General features: G+C 37.5%; 1 protein-coding gene across 6 annotated transcripts in view; it reads right to left on the reverse strand.

The window, feature by feature from the left end:
• The window catches only part of DNM3 (dynamin 3), a 524,707-nt gene that overhangs the window by 295,518 nt on the left and 208,644 nt on the right, over nucleotides 1-20,545 (reverse strand). For all 6 annotated transcript variants that reach the window (XM_087858849.1, XM_045814085.2, XM_045814069.2 and 3 more), the window contains 2 exons: nucleotides 14,512-14,598; nucleotides 8,993-9,063 (listed from right to left, as the gene is read on the reverse strand). In XM_087858849.1, the coding sequence (XP_087714975.1) occupies nucleotides 8,993-9,063; nucleotides 14,512-14,598 (158 nt within the window). The remainder of the gene's footprint in view (nucleotides 1-8,992; nucleotides 9,064-14,511; nucleotides 14,599-20,545) is intronic.

Consider the following 20,545-nt stretch of genomic DNA (forward strand, 5'->3'; position numbering starts at 1 on the left):
TAGCCAAGATATGCAAGTAACCCACCCATAGATAGATGAATGGATAATTAAGATGTAACATATAATACATATAATTATATGTATTGTATTATATGATAATGTATTATTATACTATATATATTACTATATTATAGTATTTTATACACACACACAGAGACACACACACTATGGATTATTACTCAGCCATTAAAAAGAATGAAATCTTGTCATTTGCAACAACATGGATGGACTTAGTTATTACACTAACTGAAATAAGTCCGTCAGAGAAAGAAAAATACCATATGATTTCACTCATATGTGGAATTTAAGAAACAAAACAAATGAACAAACAAAAGAGACAAACAATAAAAAACATTCTTAAATAAAGAGAACCAACTGGTGGTTGCCAGAGGGGAGGCTGGTGGGGGGATGAATGAAACAGATAAAGGGGCTTAAGAGTACACTTATTTTGATGAGCACTGAAAAATGTATAGAACTGTTGAATCAGAAGCCCTCAGTTTGTTTCTCAGAGTCCATAGTCTCTCATGCTTCATTCCCCCTTCTGATTACCCCCCCTTTCTTTATCCCTTTCTTCCCCTACCGATCTTCCTAGGAGGGGAGTTGGGGGAATGGGATAGGCTGGTGATGGGTAGTAAAGAGGGCACGTATAGCATGGTGCACTGGGTGTTATATACAACTAATGAATCATCGAACTTTACATCAAAAACCAGGGATGTACTGTATGGTGACTAACATAATATAATAATAAAAAAAAAAGAACTGTTGAATCATTATATTGTATACCTGAAACGAAAATAACACTGTATGCTAAGTATACTTGAATTTTAAAAAATAAACTAAAAAAATTAATGTAATTTAATTTAAAAATATAAATAAATAAAAATAAAAATGTATTCATGGGAAACCATGTAAGGACTTGCAAGTTAAAGCCTTGGCGATAGGTACTTAGTTGGTTATATCTGCAATATTGAAAACATACCTATATATAATGCTTTAATTTCACATAAGTCAAAAATTTTAGGGCATCAGTTATCTGCAAGGTACTCTGTAGAAGATATAAATACAAATAAGGTATAGTCCTTGTAATCAGAACCCTTCAATTTACCCAGTGCGGTTAGTGAGATACACAAGACACAAATAACACAGAAAGAATAAACTCCATAAGAATAAATATGTGAAGATGTAACAGAAAGCTAAAAAATAAAATGCTTCTGTTCCAAATGTAGGATATAATTACCTTATATATTCTTATTCTGTGTGTTAATTGTGTAAATTCCTACTACACACAAGTCACCGTGGAAGGCTTTGCCAAAGCACTAACACACATAAAACCAAATTAGGTTTATTTAATTTTCTGAGACCTGATAACTTTAAAGGTATATAATAAGAGGCTTAAATTTTTATAAAAATAAGAACACAATGGAATTCATTCAAAGAAAAAACATACTATCTTTTAGCTCAATTTTTTTTGCAAATTCATTTCTATCCTTGTCCAAGTGCACATACAACAAAAGAGTCAAATAACAAAAGGGTGTGTCAAGGGGGTATGTGACCATTTTCCAGACAAGCCCTATCCATAGTAATTGGTCCGAATGTTCAGAGAAAAAATATTATTTTGGTCTGATGTGATCTAAGATTTTCACAGAAAACTTGAAAAGAGGTTAAACTTTAACAAAGGAAGACAAGCAACTGCATTCCAAGAGAATAGAGTAGTATTAGCAAAGCCAGGAGGTAGAAAAATGAGGCATGTAGGGAAGTTGTGGAAAGTAAAACTATTACGGCAAAATTATATAATCATAGACTCAGGTTTGTAAAACAACCTTAAAAGCTATCTAGTACAATAACTGTAATGTTGAAGCCAATTATGAAGAATTTGGCCACTATATTAGAGGCAGAAAAAAGTATTCAAAGTTTCTGAGCCAGCAAATGGCATGATCAAAGCAGTGTTTTAGTAAAATAACCTCCCTGAAATGGGTAGTATTGACTCTGAGCAGGGAAGACAGGAAACAGTCAGCCTAGACCTCCCCTCCCCGACTGTTGGAGTTCTTCCCAGCCTTGAAAGTCAATCGAGTACCATTTCTGGATTATGCCTTCTTAGAAACCTCCAGTTATCTCTCTTTCCCATGAACTCCCAAAACTCCTGGTCTGTGCCTATATTATATAAACAGGACTTTGTTATAGGCTGATCTCTAACTCCCCTCCAACTATGTCTGCTCCTTGATAGCTGATGGTGTATTGCATTAATCTGGGTATCTTTACCTCTCTCACCATTGGCATTACCTAGCACAGTGTTTATAGTAGTTTCTTAAGAAATATTTGTGAAATCATATTTTGATACCAAGGTTATTTTTAACTAGATTATTAATGTTCATCTGCAATAGGAAGTTTAAATAATTTGAAGAAGCGTGCCGTAGACATGTGCTGCAGCAAGAGTATGGTACATTGAGGGATCTAAAAGTGGTCAGTCTGGCCAGAGCACAGGGCTGAGGGGTGGGAAAGACAGAAACAGTGACAACAGTAGCTGAAGAAGGTGGATTCAACAGGACCTTGGGAACCATACTGAGTTTAGACTTCACTCTGAAAGTTATAGGGAACCCTGGAAGGAATGAGAATGAACATGACAAAAGGCAGGGAGACTGCTGTAGTAACCCAGGGAAGAAAAGACTAACTTTAGTAGTAGTAATGATGACAGGAAGAAATAGACAATTTCAAAAAATATTACAGAGGCAGAATCAAATGGACTTGATAAAAATGGAGGGAAACAAAGATGAGGGGAAGAAGGAGTAAAGAATAATGCTCAGGTTTCTGGTTTGAGCAACTGGGAGTTCCCATCCACAGAGAAAGGGAACGATGGAGTGGAGTAAATTCTAAGATCACATGATGAATTTAATTCAGGACTATTCGGTTGTGGCTTCTGTAAGATATAGAAGTAGAGGTGACTAGTATGTAGTAGAATATGGTACACAGTCCAGGAAAAAGTTCTGGAATGGAGGTCTAGAGTTAGAGTCATCAGATAAAGGTGGTAACTGCAACCATTGCAGTGGGAGGTATTGGTCAGGGATAGTGCAGTAAGTGAGAAAAGAAGAGGATCTATGAATGAATCATGATAAAAAAAACAGTTGTTAAGCCATGATCAGAGGATAAAGAGCTCGAAAATAAAACTGAGAAGGTGTGGCTAGAACAGAAATAGGCAAACCAGGAGACAGTGGAGGTGTACTGAAGCAAAGGAAGAGATCTCAACAAGAACTGGTTACGGTGTAAAATGAAAGACTCAGAAAGTCCATTGGATTAACTGTTCTGTCTCAGTAGAGTAGTGTGGAAGAAACAAGACTGCAGTGGGCTGGACATCTGGGTGGCTCAGTTGGTTAAGCAACTGCCCTCGGCTCAGGTCATGATCCCAGGGTCCTGGGATCAAGTCCTGCATCAGGCTCCCTGCTCCACTCGGAGTCTGCTTTTCCCTCTGCCCCTCCTCCCACTCGTTCTCTCAATCTCTCTCAAATAATAAATAAAATCTTAAAAAAAAAAAAAAGACTGTTGTGGGCTGAAAAGTGAAAGACAAATGAGAAAGAAAAAAGGGGAGTCTAAATCTAAGGTTGACTCTAAGTCAACCCATGGAGGGCTCACATGAATCATGAAAATGGGAGTCCCTCGAAGATGCAGATTCCATGGCAAATGTTAGGGTGTGCCTCTCCCTCCACCACTATGTTTAGTTTGTAGAGGAGACTTAGAATTAAATGAAACTTTAGTAGTAACCATGATGGAGAAAATACTAGCAAAATGGCAACATACACACTATGAGTGTATAAGGAAAAGGCCCACCCTTTATACTTTGGTGACAGAGCATTTAAAGAGTTGACTGTGCATTCCTAAGGCTTGGGGTTTGCTTAGTAGCAATTAACAAAGTTATCTCCTTTTTCTCTTCTAGTAGCTACCACTGTAGGCTACCACCAAGCTGTCAGTAAAGTATGGCTCACCAATGAAGGACTCAGAACAATCAGCTGGACTCACCATACTCTAGAACTACGCTGTCCAATACAGTTGCTGGTAGCCAAATGTGGTTATTTAAATCAAAATTTTAATTAATTAAAATTTAATATAACTTTCATTTCTTTCCTTTTGTTTTGCTAGCCACATTTAAGCTTCTCAATAGGTACATGTGGCTAGAACCTATTGTATTGGACAGCACAGATTATAAAATATTCTCACCCCTTCAGAAAGTTCTATTGAACAGCACTGCTCTGGAGTTAAGAAGCTCTTTCAGAATGTCCTTTTATATCACCCCAAGAAGATTACAAATACCCGCCGAGAATCCCAAGAGTGCAGCTTATCACATGCCAGCTTGGCTCCAACCAATCAGACTGAAGCCAAAAGGGCTTGAAGAAAACTACATGATGTCAATTCCCCCTGCAAGATCTTTAGTGAAGTCACAGCCTAAATATTATGCAAGAAAACCCTCCAGAACTTGGGGGCCTATCAAAGAAGGATGACTCACCTCCTAAGATCCATTTTAAGGATGAAGACAATGCTCAAAATAACAGATTTGAGAATGAAAAAGAAAAGTAGAAGTCTGCTTATTTTTAAAATGGTGCTTAAAAATTAGAACTCGTTAAGTTATTTGAACAGGTGATACTAATGATGCCCTTGTAAGTTGTTCAACCCTATATTTCTACCAGATACTAGTCCCAGTAAGCAACCAACATGTAATTTCTGAATGTGCAAATGAGTCAAAAGAACGATCTTGTTATAATACCTAAAATTTGATTCTACACGCGAGAACATTCTCATGTAAGAATAGGAACTAGAAACACTATTATAATAGAACATAATTATATATTAAGAAAAAAAAAGAAGAATGCAAAGGGAAAAACCAATATTGTTCTAGAACTTGGTGCCAAGGTTCCCATATACCACCTTTCATAAAACGGCAACAAAGGCATTTCAGAGGATCAGGAAAGAGATACAATGAATATTATAAACAATAGAATTTTCATGGTACTCATATAACAAGAACTGAAATCTGCACACTGCATCATTTCAACTATGAGAAAACAGGTGTTGAGACCAACCCAGCAGATTGAAAAACATACCTTGGTCTGCCACTCCTGGCACAGAGATATTACTCAAAAGGTCTATATCTGTAGCCTATTTTTCTCTTAAACCACCGGACTGCATAAGTCATAGACAGAAGGTGAATTGTGACCATGGAACAAATGAAGAAGAGCACAAGAACATGAAAGTTCACTTCCCAAGGCATTCAGCTAACAAGCTTGCCTTTCTATTCAAATACAGCAGGATTACGGGGAAAGAGGGGAAGTGAATAAAAGCATAATTGGACTAGGTTTTGTTTGCTTACATAACAAAAACTAGTATTGTGTAAAAAAAATAGAATGTAAGATTGTTTTTTTCAACAGAGAAGAATGATAAATTAAAATCCTTAACTCATGAGGAAAGTTGACATTTTCTTCTGAAATATTGGACTTTTAGATTCAGAAATTATATTATAGTTGAAAGATCAAGCTTTCAGAAACCAGGAAATTCCAAAGCAAGCCTACAGCAGTACTTTCTTGGACACATTACACGTGGTACATATTTTACGGTCTATGTTTAACAAATAGCTGGAAGATGAAAAAAAATTTCCACACATTCAGCATGGCGGAATACGGTCTACAGCAGAAAGGACAAGTTTGAGATGTCCTGAACACTACTCTGAGCATTAATATTCTGTTAGTCTAATTTTAGCAATTTGTTTTCTTTTTTTTTTTTTTAATTTTTAGAACAAAAGTCATCCCGGTTGGAAAAAGCATGTATGTATGTAAAATGCTATGTCCATCACCATTCTATAAATCTGAGAAGTGGTTCCCCTCTTTTGGCAACTCTAAAAATCTCATGAAATAAATGCTTATTTTCCTCAACTCCAGACCTTAATTTTCTATCTTTGGAACTTAAAAATACTTACATAATTGTCTTCAAATATGGCTTGACTTTTCTTCTTTGATGGAAACAGCATTCCTGCCAACTTTAAAATTTATAGCTACAACCATATTTTTCTAATTTTTAAAAGCACAAAAAAATACCACAACCCCTTAAGTGATTTTGAAATGAACATTTCTTCATATTCATAATTGTCCCATGTCACACTGAAATGCACTCCAACTCAGCATACAAATGGAAAGAACATTCACCTCTGAGTCTCATCTACAGACAATATCAGCAACTAAAAAAATATTCCAGTGGCAGTCATACTCCAGTCATCATAAATTTCATAACAAAGTAAAATGGTGCATCTAGTAATCAAATTCCTCTGTGTATCTGTGTGTGTATGTGTGTGGCACTTTCTCACATTTACAGACTACACCACAGTTTGCAAAAGCACTTTCCCATAACTTCATTAATTTGATCTTCCAACAATCCTGAAAGGTACACAAGACAGGGATTATTTACTATTCCATTTGATAGAGCAGTAAACTGAGATACAGAAAGGCTAAATGATTTGCCAAAAACCAAAGCTCACCAGTGACAAACCCTGGAAAAAATATCCAGACTGTTGACTCCTAGGCCAGTCCTTTAAAAGAAAGTTTAGATGTGCAGTTTTAAATTAGATGAAAAATGTTTATAGTTGCTAGGTTTCTAAAGCAGTTTGAACAATGCTTCTTTTTTCTCCCCCAACATCATAAAGGTTCATAGTCTATCTCCCTGCTGGAAAAATGGAGCAGTCACCTGGATTACAGAGAGACTGCATCAAAAAGCTGAGTTTGAAAGTATTTACATTTGCAAAATTATATGCCTTTGGAAACCTAGTCAATATAATACTATAGCTGAACAGCTCCTGAGGTAGAAAATATTGAAACTCTGAACTACTTATCTTTAAAAATAAATAAGCCTATTGGGTGCCTGGGTGGCTTAGCTGGTTGAACATTCAACTCTTGGTTTTGGCTCAGGTCATGATCTGAGGGTCATGACATCGGGCTCCAAGTCAGGCTCAACGTTCAGCGGGGAGTCTGGTTGAGATTCTCTCTCTCCTTCTCTCCCAACCCTACCTACCCTCCAGCACTCATGCATGCTCTCTTTCTCAAATAAATCAATCTTTATAAATAAATAAGTAAGTAATCTGGGGGTAAAACGTTTCAAGAAGACAATAGGGGTGAAATTAAATTGTAGCACTGATTACAGAACTTTTTCAAAAAAACATGAATCCTTTCTAAATTCCTTAGGATTCTTTTCTGTTTCTCCTTAAATCAGGTACCACAACAGGGCAATGTTGCAACATCCTTTTCACTTTTAAGTTATAGTGTCAAGTTTACATCTACATCTGCTACATTTTTATAAGAACCTAACTGGCATTTGTAACCAATAAAAATCAACATTAAAGGCAGCATTCTTGTTATTTCAAATGACTCAAGGATTTGTTGTTCTTTTAAATTCCTCAAAGAAGCAAGTGAAGTAAATGGAGAATGTGTCAGCTTAACTTTTTACATGTGTTTCTCTCTACTTTTCAATTATTAGGCAAGCTCCTAAAGACACATTTTTTTTTCCTTTTTCTTATATATTTTCTCCCATAGCAACTAGTGTAGTGCTTGGCACCAGCACACAGAGTTCACTGACTATGCTGGAAACTGGGCAGAAATTGTCAAGTCCCCCCTTCCAAGTCCAGGGATAGAGAGGCATATCAGAGTCTAGGTTTCTTCCTACTGGTGATTTTGCAGAAGGAAATGAGCAGTGCAGATGGTGAGAGCCATGGGTGCTAAAAGGGGGGGGCCAGGTCTATATGAAATGCCTGTGGAGAAAAGACCTATCTAGAAGTTGAGAGTGGGTAGTGTGGATAAAAATGCAACTGACCAAAAGAACACACTCATCACTGTGTTGTAACAACTTTGCACATAGGTCATAGACATAAAATGGTTGAGAAAAACTAATCTACCACATAATGGATGCAAAATACATATACACACTTGGTTAAGCCCTCAGGACGACAGCCAAGTTTACAATGAAACAATTTTCTGTTGGATAATTGGGCCTTTGCTCCCTGACACATGCCTGGAAATTCCTCAGGTCACTGTGTAGTTTAGCTTACATGATCTACACATCTGTTGCTTCTAAGTCAGAGTATAATTAAAAAAATTTATTATACATTTTGTTGTTATATTTTTTTTACTTGTCTCTGTTCTTGAATATACAGTTCAAATAATGGTACTTGGCCCCTTTACTTTATATTTTATATAAAATAGAGTATGTTTTATATACTTGAAGTTGGAAATATGTACATGCCACAAATATATTTTAAAGTTAGAATCAAAATTCCTTAAGAGCAAACAAAAACTGGTTCCACTAAAGGGCAGGAAAAAATGGTGATTTCAGGGTCTTGAAAATGTCACATGATGAATAACCAACCCTGAATAACTAAGCATATCTATATGACAATATCTGTGAATATAGCAATAGAATATTAGAATATAACAGACTACATGTATGATAGAATAGCAATATATAGAAAAGCTTATATAAAGTATATATACTTTGTAGAAAAGAGAATGTTCATCCATAAAGATTCCATCTAAGTTTATAAAGGATAGCTTTTTAAAAAAAAAATAGACCTCTATGTTCTTATTTAGGGATATTAAAATAGCTTGCATCCTGTGAATTGCATTTGATGCTTCAAATTTATGTGAGAAAGTGTTCCCATACATATTTTAAATGTGCATCTGTTACTGCTTATCTATGAGAGTTCAAGTACAAACTGCAGACCATCATCCAAAAACAATGAATATCTAAGACACATATGACTTCATGTGCTGTACAATGAAAGAGCCAACTACTTTATCAAGAAAACATGGCCTCATGGCCGTGAGGTTCAGACCTCCTACGTGGTCGACTCAGAGTTAATCCTGACACAGAATGTGTTCTCAAAAGTAGTAGGGTTGTAGCAGAAATTCACAATGTGCATTCTAACCAACCAGCAGGAGGAAGGCATGTGGCAATCAAGTGTTTCACGTACTTTGCAAACCCAATGAAATCTTCGTGGTTGGTGTTGATGTAGGAGACTTGGATGTCAATCAATAGCAGTACCTATAAATCAAAGAGAAACACTTCAGTGAAAACCCATCATAAATATTCTCAAACACAAAACTCAGTAATTGCCTACAAATTATTTATCTTCATCTGATTTTTAAAAAGATGCTTCAGTTAAAATGAGAAGTTGCATGAATTTTTTTCATTAGACTCTCATAATTTTTACTCTAAGTTCAGAAATGTAAAATCTACATCAAAAGTCTAAGTCCTACATGAAGACAACAGCATTAGAGTTTACAGGCATGTACTCCACCTATTTAACACAGAACCTAGAATTATTCTAGTCTTCTAAAGTGTAGGCATCACATTCAAAAGGATATGCATGGGGGTGCCTGGGTGGCACAGCGGTTAAGCGTCTGCCCTCGGCTCAGGGCGTGATCCCGGCGTTATGGGATCGAGCCCCACATCGGGCTCTTCTGCTGTAAGCCTGCTTCTTCCTCTCCCACTCCCCCTGCTTGTGTTCCCTCTCTCGCTGGCTGTCTCTATCTCTGTCGAATAAATAAATAAATAAAATCTTTAAAAAAAAAAAGGATATGCATGTACCAGCGAGGGGCTGGCTGCTCACAGCTTCCCGCTCCTGTCGACACTGTACTCTAGCCATGAAATAACAATATTATCTCTTGCTTTTCCCCCTCTTCTCCCTCTTTAAGCTCCTTCTAGGCAATCAGAAAAAAACATCTCATCAACCAACTCAAAAAGGCAATATACAAATAAATAGAAAACGTCTTAGAGATCCCTAGGCTTCATCATCAAAGCAAAATTTCAGTCACGTCTCCGCTAAAAGATCGCCTCCTCAGAGGGATCCTCCCCGCCCATTCTATCTAAACTAGCACTCCCTTTGTATCCCATTACTCTGCCTGGCTTTCCTCTGTAGCACTACCACTAGCTGACATAGTAAGTTTCTACATGCTCCATATACAGACCCCATATGCCATATCCACTGCTCTATCCTCATTGCCTAGAACATCATACACATTCAATCAAGATTTGTCAAGGAATGAACTGAATGCATGTTCCAGTAAACATGAAACATGAAAATGTTCAAATCACAAGATACTTATAAACTCTAAGTCAGAGATTTAGAAAGTCCCTCTGTAGAAAATATTCTTCAGTAGGACACAAGAGGGCTTAGAACAAGAGAGGGTGGAGCAACCAACCAGAAACCATAAGAGACTTTTATTCCAGAGATATTCAAAACTGAGTTCCCCTTCCTGCTTCCTTTTGTTCTCCCAACTGTGTCACTTGTCTTTCTAGAATGCTGAGACTTGTTAACTGCTTCTCCTTCTCCCTCTCCCTCTGCTCCTCCCCGCACCCCCGCTTGTGCTTGTTCTCTCTCTCAAATAAAATCTTAAAAAAAAAAAGAATCCCTGCCCACATACCTCCAGAGCTCTGCACTTTGACTTTGCTGAAAGAAGTTTTGATAAACACAGTAGGCATATTCATGCTGCCTCCCTCCACCGAAGATGGCATTTGAGTGCATCAGAGCACTCATAATAATAAGAGTTCACTGACAGGGTCTATACAATCCTCCCCAGAGGGTACTTCCTCAGGAAAGCGTTACCAGATCCTCACCCTGTACCTTCACCCCAAACCAGATTGGATCATGCTATTTCTGTCATATAGACTACAGATCATATTATATTTTATACGTATATTGCACCTACACTTTTTATTTGTAGTGAATACCACAGATGTAACTAATTTGTATATATTTTTTTGGATGTTTTGCTTACATGCAAGACTGCAAGTAAGTCCCACGGAAGTAGGAATTATACTTGTCTTGTTCACCACTTTATGCCCAGAATGTAGTATGATACACATAGTAGTAAGTGCCCAGTAAGTATTTGTGGCTATAAATTTATAACTTCTCCCAGACTTGAAGAAGACTTTGCTTTAAAGGGAGCAATTTATTATTATATATTTAGTACATGGCCACTTACTATTGTCTCTCACTACCCAATGCTATGAACTAGTCTAAGGCTTTGCTTTCATGGCTAATCTCAGGTGGTCATCTGACTGAATCTTGCTGAGTCCCAAGGGGACCTGCCAAAAAGAATAAATGGATCACCCCAAATCCATCTCCACTACCAACCATAAAGTCAAGGTACAGGCACTATTAGGTCAATAACATACTTGTATGAAAAAGTTTCATATCATCAGATACAGTTTCATTTCTTCTCTTAATGAATAAAACTAAAGAGTTAGGAGGAATTGTCATTATTAGATTATCTGTGGTATTGCCTCTATTCTCCCTACAAAGAAACCAGATTCTGTTAAATGTCATACTCCCAAATCCTTTTGGCCAGGGGTTTGTATCAATAAACCATAATGTTTAAGCACAAATAAATTGTTACAACCATAAAGAGCAAAATATCTACATAATTCTCAACACTGCCTAAGGTTGTCATGAATATTTTGGCTGTTCGTGCACATTAACTTGGACGGCAGTATAGGAAAAAAGTAGAAAAAAAATAAAGACTATGGCTGCTCTCATTCATATTCCTGGAAACTGGGAGTCTGTGTTCATCCTAGGAAAAGAGCCAGGTCGCATGTGGGGGATGAAAAGGAAAACAGTACATTTTTTTCTCATCTTTTCACTTTCTCAGAGTTTCTCACTGCCTTTCTACCCACAGTTATTGAATATTTAGTTAAAGAAAAGTAAAGCTACCCTGGCTAGCGGTAACCGCCCACAAAGGCAGCCACTTTCACATGCAATGACACGTATGGAAGCACCTGGAACAAGAGCAGGCACGCACTGTTGGTTGAAAAAACTGTTTTAGAAAAAAGTTCACAGATTTATGGTTTCCCATATTTTTTAATTTTGAAGACTCCCCCCCCCACCCACCTCACAAAGCTTCCAGAGCAGAGACTGGTAATAATTTCTTAAAAATTTCTTAAAACTGAAAAATAACTGCAAGAATACCTCAAAGCATTTCTGGCAGAAGCTGGAGGAAACGGGTCACTCTCTGACCAGCTACTTCAGAAGCATCATATGACACAAAGCAGCACAGAGTTCAGAACTCATATGTGAGATCTATGTAAACTGATACATTCGCATTATCAAGAACATACATGTTTTTACTATGCTACACAGGTCCTTATTACAGGTGTCAAGCACCAGCATCTTCAAGTAGTTAATTGATTAACTGTCAGACCAGGACATCTGAGATGGTCACTTAGCAGAGAAACACCTGCTCCATCCCTTAGCTCCCACTTGGGGAGTGAATTCAGCATTACATCAGAGTTGCAGATGGAAGACAATTTCTCTTGAAATCAGCAAAGGCCATTCTTTCTCACAGATACTATGTGTCATAGCTCTTCAGGAAAAACAGTGAAAACCACTAAAATTAATGAAGAACTAAGAGCTGTATTTGGATTACTTCATTTCATCCTCACAAAACGTCTCTGAGTTAACTACCACTATTACCCCACTTTAAGATGAGGAAACTGAAGTATAAGACGTCCAGTGCCTTGTTATTTACACAGAAAGTAATGGGAGGGCTTGGATTTGAACTCAGGCCGTCTGAACCGGAAGCCCACAATGCTAAGTTTGAGAATATCATTTTAGGAAAGCAAAAGTCTAAAACATGAAACATGAAGAAGTTAACAATTTCTTATAATTAAGATAATAATTGTACTACTTTTTCTTCAATATTGTTTTTTTTAAAAGATTTTATTTATTAATTTGACATAGAGAGACAGCCAGCGAGAGAGGGAACACAAGCAGGGAGAGTGGGAGAGGAAGAAGCAGGCTCTCAGCAGAGGAGCTTGATGTGGGGCTCGATCCCAGAACGCTGGGATCATGCCCTGAGCCGAAGGCAGACACTTAATGATTGAGCCACTCAGGCGCCCCCTTCAATATTGTTTTTATATAGCATCCCTAAGAGTTAAATAGGATATATTATCCCTTTAATTTTATAAAGATACGAAATTAAAAGGGTTATCTTATTGACTTAAAGTCAGGAGTATGGTTGATATTAGAACTTAAGTTTTCTTGGTCCCACAGTAGCCGTGACATTAGATGTGCAGGGGAACTTCTGGCAGCGAGATTTTATATCTGGCCCTAGGCTTCATTTCATTGGTTCATGAGTTAACGTTGATTTGTTTATCGCTACTAAGTCACAATGCCTATTTTTTCCTCTTTTGGCTATTGTAACTATCCAAGGGTGTGGAAGCTGGAAAACAAGTGAAAACTATAAATAATGGTTAATTAACTTTCAAAGCACAATGATAAAAAGTAGTAGCAATGAATCCCATAGCTCAAGCAGAGAACAAGCTGTTACCGAGTCACAAATATCACAATCGACTGGGCCTCCATCCTTCTGTCTCTTCACTTTCTCCTGCCACCCCTCCCCTCCTACATCCCCTCCCACCCTTGCACGCACCCTCTGTGGCAGATTGCCTGCATCTGTCTCCCTGTAGTTTGTCTCGATCTTCTATTTTGCCTTCCTCCTTTTTTCCCCTGGCTGTCCCTCTCTGCCTTTTCAACTCGTCTAGGAAGCACAAAAATCTTGGAATTCTAACTTATAGAGACTTCCGAGATCATATGGACCAACATCCCAATGTTGTACATGAGAAAACAACAGTCCCGAGAAGTGATTTTCACAAGAACATGCTGTTATTTTGTGGAGAACACATGGCCTGAGTCCAGTGTCCTCTCTGTGCTGTCACAGCTGTGTCCTGGAATCCAAGAGCACTTGAAAACCTCCATGCTTCCCATTATAATGTTTTCTAAATAACTAAGAACAAAATCCACCTAAATTTAAGAAACTTTTATTATTTTCACATAGTCCTTAGCTTTTTTTTTTTTAATGAATTATCTTCACATAATCTTTTGAATTCAAGGAGCTAAATAGGATTAGAAGATAATTTTAAGGTCACTCCTTACAAGACACAGCATTTACTAAATAGAAATCTTTAAAAAAGCAGTTCTTAAACATTTTGTTTTCCAATCATAGGTTCCATGGATAAGCACCTCAGAAAAGAAATCACAAACACCAAACATTGTGCATAACATTTTTGGAATTTATGAACACCCTGATACCCATCTGTGGGCCCATTAAAGGTTAAGAACCCCTGCTTAAAGAAAAAATGTGGTATGTTTCTGGATTCTTGGTTTTCAAAGTGGGGTGCGTACACGCTAGGGGTCTACATGATGATCCATGGGGCACTGAGGAAAAAAAGTAACGGAACTCCTATTGCTGCTTTCGAAATGTCATCCTTCTAAAGTTTTTATGCTTGTTTATATTTTTAACATACACAAGATGTTAGCATAGCAACACATGGATAAAATTCATAAATAAGTACAAATAAACATATGTGGTTGTGTTCTCAGCTACTTTTTTCCATTCAGAGACAGGCCAACTGTTGGAGACCACCAGACAGTTCTGGAGAGACCTCCCGCTTCCCACAAGGACCCTGCCCGCCAAGGAAGCCTCCCCTCACCTGGTCCTTTGTCTTCCCTTCTCGTTCGCGAATGTGGTTGGCAACAATCCTTTCTGTTTCCTCACAGAGTCTGGGGAAGTTTGCCAGCTGTTAAGAGAAACAGATCTGAGTGTTAATACTCAAAAGGTTATGCTTCAAAAAAGCAGCAGAGATAAATTATTTTATCTTACAGAAGGCACAAATTGCAAATCTGGAAGCAAAAGTAAAATATCCTAAAGAAGAATGGCAGAGTAACAGAAGGGGCTCCACGAACTATAACCAAAATAACTACATTATCTGATAGGAAACACTTTAAAACCAGTAGAGAAATTCCCTACAAAAAAACCCCCAAAAAAACAAAAACAACCACAACCACCACCCACGAACCCAAATACCAGCTAGTAGTATGCTCTACAGAGTTGGCACTTAATAAAATTCAAAGATAAAGAAGATGGAAATGAGGATGGAAAGGATAATAATAACTCACATTTATAGAGGACTTACCATATTCTAGTCTGTGTGCTAAACACCTCATGAATTATTCAAAATCCACACAATCATAAAAGATAGATTCTATTATTAACCCCATTTTATAAAGGAAGAATGTGAAGCACAGAGAAGTTAAGTAACTTGCCCAAGAGTAAACCGCTCAGAATTGGTGGGTCCAGGATTCCAACCCAAGTCCTCAGACTCCAGAGCCCATCATCTTGTCCACTACTCCTTGAGAATGATTCATTCCATGAACCATGGAAGTAATTTTTTTTAATTCTTTCCTAACAGATGTGTTTGTGTGTACACACTTTTTGACAAAATTGTAGAAATAACTCATTTCAATCACTCATCCCATTATTATGCAGGTAATTGTCAAAACTTTAATTTGCAAAAGGGAATGAATTAATCACAGTTTTTTCAATGTAAGGAAGAAGAATGGAATGCTATGAGGATGTTCAAGGAGGCCTAACCTAGAAGGACTTAGGTAAAGTTGCTCAGGAATAGTTATGGGGGAAATGGAGCTTTTTAGGCATAAGAATGTGTGTGAAGGCAATAAGGGACAGGGACAATGAATGGTAAAAGAAGTAAAGGAAGATTAGAGCAGAGAGTGAGGAGGATGGTCCGATGGCGAAGCTAGAAAGATAAACAGGGGTCAGATCAGGGGGATCCTTGCAGACCTGCTATGAATTTTGGCTCCTGAAGCAATTCAGGTGGGAAATGAGGGTAACTTGGCCTGGGAGGGCAGCAATGGTGAGAAGGGTGCAAATTCATGGCTTAGGACAGGCCAAAGGTTAATTCCAATTCTTATTTAAAGCACTTGCTAATTAATAAGGATAACATTAATATCTCATAAAAACAGGATGAAAAGAATATGATTTTATTTAAAAAGAAATTTAATGATCAATAAGCAGAAGAAAAATATTAAACTGCACAAATGATCAAAGTAATACAAAGAAAGATATTAACTATCATGTTGTCAGAGTGCTATAATTAAGCCTTAATACAGACCAAGGACACCGAAACTACCAGTTTAAACTTGCTGAAGAAGTGATAATGAGAATAATCTTTCTGGAAAGCAACTTGGCAATATGTATCAAAAAAATCTCAAAGCCATCCATTTATATATCTGTTGACCTAATTATTTCACAGGATTCTGAGATAAAATAGTAAGGACATTCATCACAGCATCACTTGGAATAGCAATAAGACAAGCGAATAAACAAAACTCTTTAAACCTCTTAAGTCTCTAATAATATTAAATAAGTTAAGGTAGATCCACTAATGGGATGTAATTAGCCACTCCAAAATATAACCAACACCTAATTTTTTATTCTATCCAATTCCTAAATATTATCTAGTAACATGGTAAAGTGGTTATAGTATGACAAAAGTGAAGAAAATCGGGCTGCTAAATATATAATGTGATTACACACAAGCATACACATACATACACATAGTCACAGGCCACCATATACCCTTGATATCCTTCAAGGATATAGCCTGAGACCTTACAAATCTCAAAATTCTTGAGTAATGTTGTGGCAGCTACTATTTTCCTAACTTTTAAGCAGTTAGAACTAGGCTTCCCTGAGGCATGGCTGCTCCATGGTCAAACAAGGTCACTGTACACACCAAACTTTATAGTATACATGATGCACGCAGTGACTTAGCTAGAAAACAAACTGCAATTCCCCTGGAAACCATCATAATCACAAATCACAAATAAATCTTAAACCTTCTGAAGCTGCAAATCTACTGTCCGTACACAGAAAAAAGATCTACATAAATACCACAAAATGTTAATGGGCATAACCTCTTTGAATGATGGGATTATGCATAATTTGCATTTTTGTTTAAATACATCCCTATATTTTCCAAATTTTTCTACAGTGACTGTAGAGTGCTTGTATAACATCATAGTAAAAGGATAGACACCTGGCTGCCTTGGTTACCTCAAAAATCACAGCCCAGTGTATCTTCATGAGATCACCAAACCATTACCCTGTTACTGGGACCCCAAGCTGGATCCTGAGATGTGTGCTCATTTGGGAGCTTATTTTGTGAATAACTGCAGGATACAAATGGAGCTTCCACTTCAAGTTTTGGAAGCATTCTCCAACAAAGTTCTATCATCCCAGAAGCCCTTCTATACTCTGAGAATACTGTCAGTTATTTTTTGTGAGGCCTGTAAAAAGTTCTAAGTATAGATGAGATAGCTGGTCGATACCAGTCGCTCTTCCTGACTAGTGCAAACCTGGGTGGTATATCTGACCCTAACCGCTAGTCTGCCCTAGGCCACCAGAGCAACTGTTTGTCTTCTGCGCTCAGGGCATCCCAAGCTAACAGTGCACCTTTGCTTTTTGACAACAGCCACACAAATACAGAATTGTATCCCTGCAGAAAAGTGACTGCACGGCAATAGTGGTCTACTGAGGAGGAGAGGCATGCCTTCAACAGCATTTAGAAAATGGATGAGAGCAGAAGGTTATTTTTAAAACACCAAAGAGTGGCACCATAAATATTTATTCAGAAAAAAAAAGTATTTGATAATTGAAGGACCCCAGGCTAGTATGCAGCCATCATTAAGTCAGAGAAAGGGCCAAAATGGCAAGAATATCTCAAGAAGTAGAATCATCCAAGAACCCTCCCATCTACCGGCCTTGGCAGGAAAATTGATCTTGTGTTTGTGTCTGTGTGTGTGTGTGTGTGTGTCTGTGTGTGTGTGTGTGTGTGTGTGTGTGTGTGTGTGTGTTTCTCCTGTCTACCCATGGGCCTAATTTCACCAGGAAAGGAGCCCACCAGAGCCATACCTTTGTACCTATAATTGAGACAACTGGAAAGTAAAGGAGCCTACATTCTAAGTGGAACAAAAGGGAAAGAGACGACACTGGAAGAACGGCCCTCATGGAGGCAAAGGAAGAGAAAGATCAAAGGGGACACTATGCAGTGCAGGGCCTGGCATTGCTGAAAGGCAGGAATGCAGCTGGTATGGTTTCTATCTAGCTAGTTGATCTGGAAAGACTGTAAAAGTGTAAGAATATAAATGTTGGCTTGAATTGCTGGCTCTCAAATGTAACACTCCAGTCCCAATTCTTCTCACAATATAGATAAGAAGGCAAATGTCCCACTCACATTCTGAATGATCTCTGATCAGGCTTCCTGCTACTCATTTCAATAGCTCATTCTATGGGAGTCCCAGCTCAGTTTGCATAACCCTTTCCTTTGTTTTAAAAAATACCTGACTCTGATTGCTCAGTTCAATTCCTTACCTCTCTTCCTTGTCTCTTATTTAAGGCACAGCTTCCTCAACCATTTTTAACTATTATAATTTCCAATCTCTTTGGCTCTGAATACAGAATTGAAAGGCTGCAGTTGTAAGAATATACTTAGTCAAAATCATCAAAATCGTAATTATGTATGCCAAAATAATATTGATCTAGAGGATACCATCTTTAGGCATTTATTCCCCTATTAACTATTTAAATATTCTAGAAATTGATCTATACGGAATCAAAGAATTAAAATTTTACCATTGGTTATATTAATTTTGTATTCCTAAATTCGTTTCACAGCTGTCATTCATTTAACAAAGATTCATTGGGCAACTGCTATAAGCCAGCTTGATGCTCAGTTTTGTCAAACGACCTGATATTAAAAACTAGTCTTGAGTGGCAGGTTAACTATACAGATAAATTGTCGTACCAGAGAGAAATATTTTATAAAAATCGAGGGAAAACCCAAAAAAAGAAATGGTTAAACCTGTTCTGAGAAGGCCTCAGAAGATTTGATGCTTAAATCATGACAGTGAAGCTTCCAGACAGAGCTGGACAGCAACCAAATGCCTAATTACTTCTAAACAGCTTTTTGTTAGAATTTCACTGAATACTCTGAAGTAATAAGAACTATTCAATGTAGAAAGAATGCAATATATATGACGTTAGGAAGCAAAACATTAAATATATAATTCCAAGAGAAAATTTTAATTATGGTCTGAGAGAAAGTAGTATCCGATATATTTTTAAAAATGTTTTAATAAAAGCCAATATTTTAAGCGTTATTTAGGGTTGTGTTTAATTATTTTTGTGGCACCTCAATATAAAAATTTACTTTTAAGCATGGACCACGTTTTTCCCTAAGGGGAAAAAATATCACTTGAATGGCCTTTCCAGCCAATAAAACAAAAATTATACACTTATAAAAGTTACTAGCCATTGATTAATCAGATCATGAGAGCCAAGCTATTAGGTTTCTCTTGGAACAAACACAAGATGAGGCAAGATTCCCACACCTTCAAGGGTAACTAGTTCGCTGCCTTAAGCAAAGACTCAGGTTATTAGGTACCATCTGTTCATAGTTCCATACCAAACATAAATTGAGAAAATAAACCAAAGACCAGAACAAAAATTTTTTATGCACATGACTTAAGTTGATTGGTTTGGCTAACCTAAAGGTATGGGCTCTGTTTTGATCCAAAAGCCATAAACTTCCCAATGTTGGCCACTCACTACAGACTGAGTAGCAATAATGATTTTACTGCTCATTAAAGCATACAATAATTTTATTCCATTTCTGTGAACTAAAACCTGCCCACAAATCCTAGTAATCCCTTATTTATGTACAGCATAATGCTGGATTCATTCAGGAAATGAGAAAATATGTATTTATTATTATGAAATAACACATTTATTATGAAAAAGGAAAAACAGAAGCATTCACATTTACAAAGGCGATCAAAGATGAGAAACAATTCTAGTATAAAGAGGTCAAGAAATTGCACAAGGGAAAATGGGAAATTTTTTTATTGAGTGTTCTGCATTTTAGGAGTGGCATATGGGAAGTCTCAGAAGACCTAACTGAAGCTGGTAGAAGGGGAAGGGAGCCAGGGTCCATTGAGGCGGCCTTCAGAAAACTGGTCAGAGAGAGAGAGATATGCTAGCCCTCCTTCTCCAAGCAAGCAAATCCCAAATCTCTATACCTCAAATATTTTCTACAAATGGTAAAGTATATAATAGAAGAACATATATGGTATGTTTGTATGTTCTCACCATAACAATTTTTCTAAGCAGAAAAATGGGAACTCTAGTGTTAGTAGGCAAATGCTAAGGAATAAAGATACAAGTCCAATCTTCGGGGGTGCCTGGGGGCTCAGTCAGTTGGGCGTCTATCTTCAGCTGAGGTCGTGATCCCAGGGTGCTGGGATTGAGCCCCTCATCGGGCTCCCTCCTGGGAGCCTGCTTCTCCCTCTCCTCCCGGCTTGCGCTCTCTGTCAGTATCTCTGTCTCTCTTTCAAATAAATAGATAAAATCTTAAAAAAAAAAAAAAAGGTTTAATCTCAGGTGAAATAAAGCTGAAAGGTAGTCAGAAGAGACAGCCTCACTAATTCAGAGCACACCATATAGGAGGCCAGGAGTGGGGTTGACACTGTCTCAAAACAACACCTGAAGATAATAATCAGATTTTCATTTCCCTTCTTTTCAAGTTCATCTCTGGTGGACATAGTAATGAGCAGTTTGAAAAGAAAAATCAAAACAGAAGGTAAGGGGAACAGTGGAGGCCAAGGCAA

Source organism: Ursus americanus, chromosome 2 (genome assembly GCF_024610735.1).
Source record: "Ursus americanus isolate L20-20 chromosome 2, mUrsAme1.1.p, whole genome shotgun sequence".
Taxonomy (NCBI): domain Eukaryota; kingdom Metazoa; phylum Chordata; class Mammalia; order Carnivora; family Ursidae; genus Ursus; species Ursus americanus.